General features: G+C 44.6%; 1 protein-coding gene across 6 annotated transcripts in view; it reads left to right on the top strand.

Annotated features, from left to right (window-relative positions):
* The window catches only part of PLEKHH1 (pleckstrin homology, MyTH4 and FERM domain containing H1), a 106,376-nt gene that overhangs the window by 31,503 nt on the left and 62,087 nt on the right, over positions 1-12,786 (top strand). For 5 of the 6 annotated variants that reach the window (XM_075613505.1, XM_075613507.1, XM_075613506.1 and 2 more), the window contains one exon: positions 11,563-11,625. In XM_075613505.1, coding sequence (XP_075469620.1) covers positions 11,563-11,625 — 63 coding nt within the window. Of the gene's footprint in view, positions 1-9,581; positions 9,725-11,562; positions 11,626-12,786 lie in introns of those variants that run through there. The other variant, XM_075613509.1, reaches the window with a different exon arrangement.

The raw sequence follows: 12,786 nt of genomic DNA on the forward strand, positions 1-12,786 counted from the left end.
CAAAGTACCCCAACCCCCCCAATACATATAACAAATACCCCAACCCCCCCAATACATATAACAAAAATACCCCAACCCCCCCAATACATATAAAAAATACCCCAACCCCCCCAATACATATTAAAAAAATACCCCAACCCCCCAATACATATAAAAAAATTACCCCAACCCCACAATACATACAAAAAAATACCCCAACCCCCCCACTACATATAAAAAAAATACCCCAACCCCCCCAATACATATTAAAAAAATACCCCAACCCCCCCCAATACATATAAAAAAAATACCCCAACCCCCCAATACATATAAAAAAAACACCCCAACCCCCCAATACATATAAAAAAAACACCCCAACCCCCCAATACATATAAAAAATACCCTAACCCCCCTAATACATATAAAAAAATACCCCAATCCCCAATACATATAAAAAAATACCCCAACCACCCAATACATATACATATATATATATATATATATATATAAAAAAATCAGACTTACCTTGGTGGCTGCAGAGGGGGGGTGGCTGTACGATGCAGCTTGGGGGGGAGGGCCGAGGCTGGGGGCGACAACTGCGAGGGGTGGCAACGACTGCGGGGGGTGGCAGCAACTGCGGGGGGCCCCAATGCTGCGAAGGGTGGTGGCGGGACTGCAGGGGCGGGACAGGCTGGTGCAGTGGGGGAGGGGTTGGCGGGACGACCTGCTGTACCGGCGGGGGGTGGTGTGATGGCACGGAGGGGGGGGGGGGTCCGGCGGCTGCGGGGAACATAACGGCCCGGTCCTGCGGGGTGGCGGTGCTGCGTGGGGCCCGGCGGCTGGTCACAGCAGTTGCCGCTGGCCCTGCTGCAGGCACCTGCGCTGCGCCACGATGCTGCACCCGCCCACGCCAGGCCTCCTCCTCGCGCCGGAAGCTCACTTACTTCCGACGCTGCCAACATGGAGACCGGTGCCGGGGGTAGCATTTTTTTTTAAATTCACGGCCGCGAGCGCGGCCCGGCCCCCCTGACTCATGGGGCCCGGGACGCTAGTGCCCTCTGTCCCCCCATGTTGGCGGCCCTGCCTGTGAGTATGTATCCAAAAAAGTGTCGTTCCAGCGCACAGCAACAGAGAGCCAGGTCAGTAGAAATAAGATTCTTTATTGGCGCTGCATTAAAAAAACAGAGAACACAACACTCCTACGCGTTTCGTGCGTATCATCTCCTTGATAAAGTGCGTAAACGCGTAGAAATGTTGTGTTCTCCGTTTTTTTAATGCAGCTCCAATAAAGAATCTTTTATCTACTGGCCCGGCTCTCTGTTGCTGTGCGCTGGAACGACACTTTTTTGGATATCTCTGGACCTTGCTACGGCTGCACGCCTGGAGAGACGTCTGGGGACACACAGTGAGTACTTCATGCTTTACCTATTAGGCCATCCCAATGAGGAGGGGAGGGTATTCTTCGTGCTATTCCCCACCTTGAGGGAGCTATAGAGCCCTTATATAGGTTTAATGACTGATCACTAGCATTACTGAATTATGGATTTATAAACCCCATGGTCTTTCCTTTGATTATCTCATTATCTTCGTGGGACCAAGCATTTGAGCACCAACCCATTTTTCTACTCACAATTCCTGAGAGTATGTATGTGTGTATCTGTGTGTATCAGAGTGTGAGTGAGTTGGTGCTTTGGTTAAGGAGCATCAGGGTGGAGGGAATATTGGGCGTTTAAAGCTTGAAATACTTTTTCCATTGTATAATCTGCTTTAGCAGAACTACAGTTCCCAGTATCCAACATTCACCATTGGTACTGCTGTCTTCCAGTGGCTGGTAACCATAGATGTTGAAAATGATTAATTCCAGAGGTTAAACAGACGGATGGATAATGAACTCAGACAACCTCTTTGGCAATGACTTTCTTCGACTTTAGTAACGCTCCTCCCCATCACTTCATAGAACTTATACCAGAAAAACTGTAACTACAGCAGTGCTGCGGAGTTCTGATTTTGTGGAATGCACTTTCCTTTCAAGCCACAAACCTTACACTTCTTAACCTTAAACCAGCTGTTTCCTTTGCTACTTCAGCACATCTGTGATTCTACAGCAGCAGGATTCATCCAACAGTCATACAGACAATCTTGTATAATTAATACTTTTCAGACGCAGTTTGTGTAACTTGTTCACTGAAGAATGGCCATTTTTTTTTTTAAAAGTCCTTTACCCAACAAAACGTGCAACCCTGTCTTTACGATATTCATGCAAAAATGTTTTGGAGTGGTTTATTGGTATCGTTGCTGCCTTTGTTTGAAGTGGGTGCACCTTTGCATTTTGAATGGGGTCAGCTTTTTTTTGACCCTGTGCAAATTACTTTATCTTCCTGAAATGATGATCTCTAATGGACAAAACTTGTGGATCTATTAAAAAAAAAAATCCCGTTTAAACTGTGGATGATGATGATAGATATACCATGAAGCTGTTATCCGAGGGCTGGAGAAGATTTCAATGCCATTCAGTTACTTATTTACAGTCACAAAAATATCACATTTTCCCAAAATTATCCTTTGCCCCAAAAAGTGCTGTTTGTTGTTAACGTTCATTAAAAAAATCACTATTTTTATTACCTGACTGCTCGCATTTAATACTAAAACCAGAGTTTTTCAATGTTGAAATGTAACAATCCAAACAACATTTTTTGTTTAATAAACATTCTTACTTGAATATATGAACAAAACTAATCACAAAACACGGATAATAGATGGGATGGAGCATTTGGAAGAAACAAGACGATCTTTTAAGGGAACGTTCAACTGTGTCACAAGAGGAACGTTTGTGACCGGGGTATTCTTCCTGTGCTCACGTATGGATGTGAAACTTGGACCCTAAATGTAAACATAAATCGGATGGTTCAGATAACACAAAGAAGTATGGAGAGATGCATGCTGGGTATTGCCAATACCGCCAATAGAAATCTTGGGGCCCAGGACAAATTAAAAGAGCAGCCCCCCCCCTGCTTAATCCCCCCCATCTTCCCATGGTAATACGTACATCTCACCCCCCCCATTAATCCCCACATCTCTCTTCCACCCCCTCCCCATAAAACCCCGCACCGCACAGCGTATTGTATGTTACTTAGGGGTGGGAGAACGAGATTAGGGGGGATACAGAGGGGAGAGGGGAGAGGAAGGAGAGAAAGGGGAGGGAGGGAGAGGGGGGAGGGGGAGAGAAAGGGGGGCATGGGGGGAAGGGGGCAAGGAGAAAGGGAGAGGGGGAAGGAGAAAGAGAGGGGGAAGGAAATAGAGAGCGGGAGGGGTGGAAGGAGAGAGAGAGGGGGAACGAGAGAGAGAGGGGGAACGAGAGAGAGAGATAGGGAGGGTGGGAGGAAGGAGAGAGGGGGGGAGAGAGAGGTGGAAAGAGAGAGAGGGGAGAGGAGAGGGAGAATGAGACGGGAAAGGAGAATGAGAGGGAGGAAGGAGAGAGAGAAAGAGAAAGTGGGGTGGAAGCGAGAGAGAGATGGGAAGAGAGGAGTGTGGGGGAAGGGGACAGGATATTGGAAGAGAGGATCTGAGTATGCCCCACTGCCTACTGGCTGCCCAGGAGGATTGAGGGAGTCTGCTGTGCTGCCTACTGCAAGGTGCCCACAGAGGTGCCTGTCAGGGGAACCTCCCTTCTACCAGGCTACAGCAAGCTGCCTGGACAGGCACCTCAAAGGACACCTTCCAGCAGGCCACCACTGCGGATCAGGCCAGATTAGTTTTGCCGGCAGGAGGTACGGGTCCCTTTACTCACCGGGCCCGGGACAGGAATCCCAGCTGTCCCCCCTCTTGGCGGCCCTGATTGCCCGAAGAGATAGGGAAAATAATGTATGGGTTCAAATCCCAACAAAAGTCTGTGACATCATAAGAAATTAAAATGGCTGCGGGCTGGACATATCGCAACAAGAAATGATCATCGTTGGACAAAGATAGTACTTGACTGAATTCCAAGAGCGGTTAAAAGACCACGACAACGACCAAAAGTCAGATGGGAGGATGAGATGAGAAAATGTGTTGGAGCAACGTGGAGAAGACAGGCTGTAACCGCAGGACCTGGGAGATCATTGGGGAGGCTCCATCCAGCAGTGGATCGATAAGGGCTGAAGATGATGATGATATAAATATATGAATGTGTCAGTTGTATGGAACTTGTTGTAAGCATTTTGCAGCAGTCTCGTGTATGATTAACAAACTAAATCAATTTGATGCAGCCACAGGCAGGAAATCTAAAGTAGAGAAATAAAATATCCCGCTTTGTAATCTTTTCTTTGCTCTAATACATAAACATAATATGTGAAATTAAGTAAGACCATACCCCATTCAAGATACAGATATTCGGGGAGGGGTGGAGGAGGGAAGAGACACATCTTGGACCAAATTAAACTAATCGTACTTGCTTGTTTTGTACAATAAATGTAGATGATCAGTTTCTTCTTTGAAATTTCTTTTAAATTAAATCAGCATAGTGTGTGTTTTTTAAAATAATTTTTCGTTTTTTCCCTTTTTTTTTTCCTATGGTAAATAAATGCTTTAGACGCTTTTTACAATCTTTTGTCTAATGCATTTATTTTCCACGCTACAAGTAAATCTTCGATGTATCTCTCCTTGTATTTGAAGTAATTATGAGGCCATTATAACCAGAAAAGATTAGAAATACAGATCCCCCTGTAAAAAATAAATTGTTGTCATTTTTCAAAGGAAAGAAATATGGCAAATATTAAAGCTGCAGTTCAGTCTTTTTTTTTTTTTTTTTTTTACTTTAATAGTTTCATGTGGGCAATCTCTAATTACCTAAAGAACTGCATAGCTGCCGGTCAATTCGTTCTCCGTCTATTGATCGGCAAAGTTTGGCGACATCTTTAAATATGGGGAGTGTAAATATAGGAACAAGCATGCTTGTTAAAATAGAATACAAGAAAATTGGTCTTTCAAAGTTGTTGTTTTTTAAAACAGAAAATGCTAAAAGTATTTTTTCTTACTACAGAACTGATTTATTAAAAAAAACACACATGCAGGATATTGCCTGAACTGCAGCTTTAAAGGCGACTAAATATTTCTAAGGGAACCCATCACATTAGTTAGTTGATTCATTTGCATTTTGCCCACTACATGCCACTGCCCCATTGAACCTCAAACAGAAAAAGAAGTCAACAAGAATGGAGCGAACCCCCTTTCTAGATAGCCTATGTTTGTTTCTGCAGGAGGACCGTTCTTTTGTTGCCATAGCCATTCCCGTTCATTTATTTAAACTACAGCCTGTTCCTTTTCTACCTTTTTTGTCAGAGGGCATTACTTCTCCTAATCCAGCATCTTTAGGAAGAAAAGGACTTGTCATACTGGGAGGTTTTTTTTTTTTTTACTTCCCCCCTAAGCCTCTGATGTCAGGGTCTAAGATGAAAGACTAGTCGGATGGTGCAGTTTATTGAAAGGAACTTTCAGACCAATTATTGACTTAGTTATTCCTTTGTAATTTGGGGCCACGGAAGCTCCGACCTTTGACTGACCTTCAAAGACAAGTTCACAAAGGCAGCAGTGGTGTCTGGGCGAATGCTTTTCCGAAACGACTTCAATTGATTTCTTTTAAGTCATCTTTGGGATTTGCTGAAGGATATCGCTACATTTGAAATCCCCACTTATTACAAAAAAATAACTGTACGTTACTGTTACTTTTACCTTTTTATTTCAACGTAAATTCTTGCAGCAGTTTTCCATTAGGGAGAATGCATTGTTGAGCTAATGGCAGCGAGATGCTTAGTAAGTTAAAAGCCATTGATTTATGGCTTTTGATATGAAAACATTCAGACAATCCTAAATAGTTTGCAACAAATTGTTAATATTTGTAAATCTTTTTTTTTTTTTAATATAAAGTCTGGACATTTTTTATTGTTTTCATTTAAATTAAGATGAAGCATCTGAATAGGGATTAATTGTCAACCTGGTTTATGCAGAGGTGCAGAAAGAAAAACAAGTCTTTTAAGTGTCAAAGTGTCACGGTACTAGGGAGTATGTAACTATTTTTCCTTCGTAAAAAAAAAAACAAGGGCGTTTTATTTAAAAATAATATCATCCTTTCTGTTTCCATAGCTTAAACACGGAGTACATTTCTGTAAAACAAGGTTCAAAAACATTGGCTCTAATATTTAGAAAAAGTACATTTTATGTACTGTGTGTATGTATATCGTTATTTCTATAGCGCCGTCCATGTGCATAGCGCTTCCCAGCAGTAATACACATTACATAATTATATAACGCATCATGGGAATTAGCGCTTCAGACTTGAAAGTAACAATGAGAAAGGGAGTCCCTGCCCTGAAGAGCTTACAATCTAAGTGGTAAGTAGGGAGAACTTAGAGAGACAGTAGGGGGTCAACCGCAAGTGGCCAAGGTCAGTGCATGAGATGTTAAAGAGGGGAGTTTTAACAAAGCTCCTAAAGGTGGAGAGAGCAAGTGCTAGTTAGATATTGAGGGGAAGGGCATTCCAGAGGTGCGGGGCAGTCAGTGAGAGAGTTTTTAGGCAGGAGAGGGCTTTAGATACAAAAGGGGCAGAGAGAAGACATCCTTGAGCAGAACGTAAGAGTTGGGCAGGTGTATAGCGAGAAATTAGGGCTGAGATGTAAGGGGGGCGCAGAAGAGTGTGTAGCCTTAAAAGTGAGGAGGAGAATTCTGTATCAGAGGTGAGCAAACTTTTTATGCCGAGCCCCCCTTTTCATCCATGACATTTCTCGGCCCTCCCTGCCTGATGTGATCAAAATCACATGAAAAAGAAAAAAACCTTTATTAAACGGTATACAATGTAAATACAAATATATCTAAATACTTACATACTATATTTCAACAGCTCGCGCTTGCAAAATTAGGCTGCGCCCACACTGCCGCTGAGAGCGGTGACATCACCAACTCTCCAAGTATGAGCGCAGGATGTCCTGCATAATTTTGCAAGCACGACAAGGGGGGGGGAGGGGGCGTGGATCGGGGCTATTTTTGTGTGTGTGTATTGACTGCTGCCGAGCGCGCTTCAAAGTCAATTTTGTTTGTCTCCCCAAGCTATAGCGCTACTCATGTTGTTAGGAGCATAGTAGGAAGTAGTTTCTAGGGACAGGTCATGGATCTATAGACCTAGTCCCTCTTTACAAACAATTTTTATCTATATTTAAAGGGTTTTATTCATTATACCATTACACATTTTCACACAGTGAGTGCATTCACTAGGGAACTTGTTCTGTCTTTTATGTATTCCTAAATTAAGTTATGGTGGGTAAAAAAGTGACAAAAACCCTCCACAGTTAAGCATATAGCAACTGTAAATATTACTGTATATTCATTTGCATGTCTTAGACAGGTCTGCAACCCTGTCTTTCACCATTATTGCCCAGCACACAGCACTTCCACAGCAGCAAGGGATTCTGGGAAATGACATGCAAATGAGCACACAGTGCAACCTTTTGTCTCAAGCTCATATTACACGAGCAACCCTTAAGCCAATGCATGCTGCTTTAAACACAGCTTTTAAGCATAGGCTGGGGTGAGATGCAAAGCCAGTAAACCCACTCACAGACATGTTTCAACCTTGATGGGTATCATTGTGAGGTTGGTTGCTGGCTATGCACTACCCTGAGGAAGGTCCTACAAGGACCGAAACGTTGGTCTTGTTTGTGCTGTACCATCTGAATACAGGTTTTTTTTGTTGTCATTTATCCTTGAGTGCTGTCCTTTGTCTTCCCTTGGAAGGGATGACTGCTTTCTCTGTTTATTTCTACAGGACAGGCACCATACCATTTCACTTTGATGGGGGTGCCAGCTGCCCCTCGGTTTTATTGTGTGTGTGTGTGTGTGTGTGTGTGTATACACACACACACACACTATACAAACACCGTTTGTATATTGCATTGTAATACAAAGCAGGACCCGTTTTCATGGACAAATCTGGTGCACCACAAACAAAAAAAAGATACATTTGACCCCTGACGTGTGTAACTAGAACAATATTTGAGTACAATCCGCTTGTGTTTCTGAAAGCACAAGCCCCAGACTACAAAGATCAGATGGCAGAGAGAGGTTTCCTGGGAGCTCAGTGTGGAGGTAGCCACTCAGTAGGAAAAGGTTATGAGAAAGGTGAAGGGAATGAATCCTCTCAAACACAGCTGACTGCACAGAAATACCTTTGAGCGCCAGGCCAGCCCCCAACTGTTTGCCTGCCGGAGAAGAATACATGAGCAATTACTTTTGCTGCAGTGTTGCTGAGATGACTTCAGTGGAAAAGTCCAGGAGAAGCACAGGAGTGGGAAGTAATAACCTTAGCTCTGTCATGTTCAATACATTGCATACTTATAATGCAAGTACACCAGCAATTACTACATTCCCATAACCATGGCTGTGTTATAACAGGGTGGGTAACTCTAGTCCTCAAGAGCCACCAACAGGTCAGGTTTTCAGGCTATCCCTGCTTCAGCACAGGTGGCTCAAGACTGCGCCACTAATTGAGCCACCTGTGCTGACGCAGGGATAGCCTGAAAACTTGACCTGTTGGTGGCTCTTGAAGACTGAACCACTTACTGAGCCACCTGTGCTGAAGCAGGGATATCCTCAAAACCTGAGGACTGGAGTCTCCCACCCCTTTGTTACCTTTTTCGCCAGCAAATTGGTTACGATCCACTCTGTATATAGTGCAGGAAACCCATTGTCCCCTGATCTCCTTATTAAGTCACTGGGAGGGCGGCCGCTGCAACTGGAAATACTGAGAGACGATCGGGGTGCCAGTGAACGACTGACCCGTGAAATGAGTGGGAAAGCTGGCTAATGAGAAACAGGTTACTGGGACAGGACTGGCCAACTCCAGTCCTCAAGGGCCACCTGTTGGGCTCAGGCTTTCAGGATATCCCTACTTCAGGACAGGTGGCTCAGTCAAAGGTTGAGCCACCTGTGCTGAAGCAGGTATTGATTGAGCCACCTGTGCTGAAGCAGGGATAGCCGTAAAACCTGACCTGTTGGTGGACCTTGAGGACTAGAGTTTGCCTCCCCTGATGTAGCACAAGAGACTGGGATCAGAGTGTGCACGTATCAAAATATATAACCACACATTATTATTATTGTTTACTGTATTTGTAAAGCGCCAGCAAATGTGGAGTATAGAGTGATGTATATTACAGAAACAGTTACATACAAAAGGGGGCAAGTGTGCACAACCAGATACAAAGAGGTCATGGGGGCCCTGCTCGTGAGAGCTTACAATACATACAGATATATACAATATACTTTGTGTGTCTGTGTTTGTGTATGTATATGTATATATATGTGTATATATATATATATATATATATATATATATATATATATATATATATATATATATATATATATATATATATACACAGCAAATAAAAATCCCATTTGTGAACACATTCACATGTCTCTGACAGGTCTGCAGCCCTGCCTTTCCCCATTATCTGTTAGCATACACTGCTTCCACTGCAGACAGGGATTCTGGGTATTGACATGCAAATGAGCACTCGCAGTGTGTCACATTTTGCTTCTAATCCATTTTACAGAGAAGGTAGGAGTGAAACCCCCAAGTGATGCTTCACTAAGAAAAGTCCATATACAGAAACCTATGAGAGTGACTCTCCGCATGTAAAAGGATCCCAGACAGTGTAATCAGATATTGGAGGAGATATCCCACCATGTCAGCAAAAAAGACTGAATTCACTTTCAGGCAGTATGTATATTTGTTTAAGAACTCCCACTTAGCCTGCAGGTTAACTAGCCCAATCCCTAAGGCCCGTGATACAGTGGGCGCGCTTGCTGCGCCGTGCGCGCCCGGTACTTATAGTTGGCTGTGGTTAGCCAGACATTGTATGCTAGGGCCGCGCGTGCGCACGACAGTGAGCGTGGAGCCGGGCGATCGGGGGGAAGACTCCGAAAAGTATGTATTCGCGCCGCTACCGCACAGTCTGCAGTGTTTGTGTATGTGTGTGTATGTGTGTGTATGTGTGTGTATATATGTATGTATATATGTGTCTGTGTCTGTGTGTGTGTGTGTGTGTGTGTGTGTGTGTGTGTGTGTGTGTGTGTGTGTGTGTGTGTGTGTGTGTGTGTGTGTGTGTGTGTGTGTGTGTGTGTGTTTATATATATATATACAGTGGTTGACAAATCACCAAAAAATCTACTCGCCACCTAGTACCAAACGTGTGCTGCTTGGGCCAATATTTACTCGCCCGGGGGTTAAATCCACTCGCCCGGGGCGAGCAAATGTATAGGTTTGTCGAACACTGTATATATGTTTATCAAAGTTGCACAATATTAATAAATTATTTATTCTCACAGCAGGTCTTTTTTTAAATTTTTAATACACACACACAGTTTCCCCAGTGACACACAAACACACAGTGACACACACACAAACAGTGACACACACATACACACACAGTACCTTCCAAGCCTGTCGCTCACAGCAGCACGGACCGTACACACAAAAAGTGTGTGTCACGTGCACGAGCGTTCGCACAGGCGCGTGCGCTCACTATATTACGGGCCTCAGGCACAAAAATGTTAACTCTGCAACGTGACCGCATAGTGGCACATATTGATTGTGAAAAAAGAGTGACTCTTTATATGAAACATTTCTACTCTCTCCGTTGTTGCGCGGATCCTCCTGAAACGTCAGCGTGCGCCTGCCGAAAGCCGGTCAATGTAGAAGTGTAGCTGTGAGGCGCTGCGTCTGCTATGCGAGGAAAATTGAACCGGGCTGCTGTCTACTAACGCAAACTATTTATTGGCACATAAAAGAGCATCAAGGGGAGAAAACCTCTTACGCGTTTCACGCAGACAACTGCGTCTATCAAAGAGTAGTGATAAATCCATTTATTTTTACATGGACCCCTATAAGCTTATGCCTGTATAAATATATACACAATATACGTAAGCCTTACAAAGCCCTGAAAGGTTGAATGAAATCATTTACAAAGGCAAAGCAAAGAGGTAACAAGTAATGTTTAAAGGAGCAATTCAAGCAATATCCTACACGTGTTTTATTTTTTTAAATAAAATAAATTCTGTAGTATTAAATTATACTTGCTACTTTTTTTTTTCATTTTAAAATTCAACTCTTAATATTATTTTTAATGAGTTTTACTATACTGAGCATCGGTTGATTTCTATAGCAGGCTTTAACACACCTCCCCAGCAGTGCAAGATCTTTGCAACACTTTCCTGTTTGTGATCATTTGTTTCCAATGTTCCCAGCAGTTTGAGCTGCAAAGTGTAACAATAGATAATGTTACCTTACTAATATAAGAATACATTGTAGCTGCCGAGTTACACTGACTGAAGGATTGAATTGAAACTGAATTGCAGCCATTTAGTGAACCCTGGGAAGCAGGATTTTGCTGATCGATCACGGGACAACTAATCGATCGGTAGATAGGTAAATAGATTATATATATATATATATATATATATATATATATATATTTAAGCTGCTAGGATTGCTTCGCTAAAGCTACTGAGTGATAAACTGTTTCTAAACTAACATCTTATGTTTCTAATTTTGTGCAGATGCAGGAGCTGGAACAAAGAGTGTTAGAAGCTGAGCAGAGAGGGGAGACTGCCGAGAAACAGGTACATCTTTAGGGTATGCCTAACAAAGTCATCCCTGTCCCCATGTGACCATATATCAACACTTCTTGTTGTGATAGAGATGGGGTGGCCAACTCCAGTCCTCAAGAGCCACTAACAGGTCAAGTTTTCGGGATATCCCTGTTTCAGCACAGGTGGTTCAATCAGTGGCTCAACCTTTGACCACTTGTGCTGAAGCAGGAACATTGGGAGGAATTTAGCTGCAATGGGAAATCTATATTGTTGCAGGAAACCAAATAAATGATGATGTGTAGTCTTCTTGTGCTACGGTCGGCACCCCCTGTGTTTATACCTCACAATGATAAGAAAACAGGTATACCTGCCTAAGGGTCGTGTGTGTGTGTGTGTGTGTGTGTGTGTGTGTGTGTGTGTGTGTGTGTGTGTGTGTGTGTGTGTGTGTGTGTGTGTGTGTGTATGTGTGGTATGTACATCACTTTCTCACCCTACATTATCTACATCTCTGGGGGGGGGGTTTTGAAGTGAAACTTCCTTAGTGGCGCCTCATTCGTGATGGGGCAAAAAAGAATTATGGAGACAGAAATGAAACGGATGTGACGTCATTGCTGGCAGTTGAGGCCGGGCTGTGTTCTGGCTCAGCCCGACCCCAACACTGACATCACACCCGCTCCACAAATCAGATGTGGCGGCGGCGGCGGCGATAGCCGCCGGCGCCGCTCCTAATCACCCCCCCCCCCGAGCCCCACACCCCCCACACACCGTGACATATGGGGGGGATATGAACGGGGGGGGGGTAGAGTGAGCTGCGTTCCCGACAGCACCATCAGAAGGGGATCGCTGCAGCGCTCCCCTCGAAGCCAGCTGACGATGACGCGCTGCCCCCCTTCCCCGCCGACACTGCCTCTGCCCACGCAGCACTTCCGGAGGGGGGGGGGCTTTATTAAGGTATGTGCCCGGTGCGGCCGCGTCTCGCCGGGGGGGGGGGGGGGGGGGAGAGACTCAGGCAGAGCCGCCGCGGGTCCACAGCTCTGCCTGTCTGTGAGGGGGGGGGGGGGGAGAGACTCAGGCAGAGCCGCCGCGGGTCCGCAGCTCTGCCTGTCTGTGAGGGGGGGGGGAGGAGAGTCTCAGGCAGAGCCGCCGCGGGTCCGAAGCTCTGCCTGTCTGTGAGGGGGGGGGGGGAGGAGA

This window comes from Ascaphus truei, chromosome 9 (assembly GCF_040206685.1).
Source record: "Ascaphus truei isolate aAscTru1 chromosome 9, aAscTru1.hap1, whole genome shotgun sequence".
Lineage (NCBI taxonomy): Eukaryota > Metazoa > Chordata > Amphibia > Anura > Ascaphidae > Ascaphus > Ascaphus truei.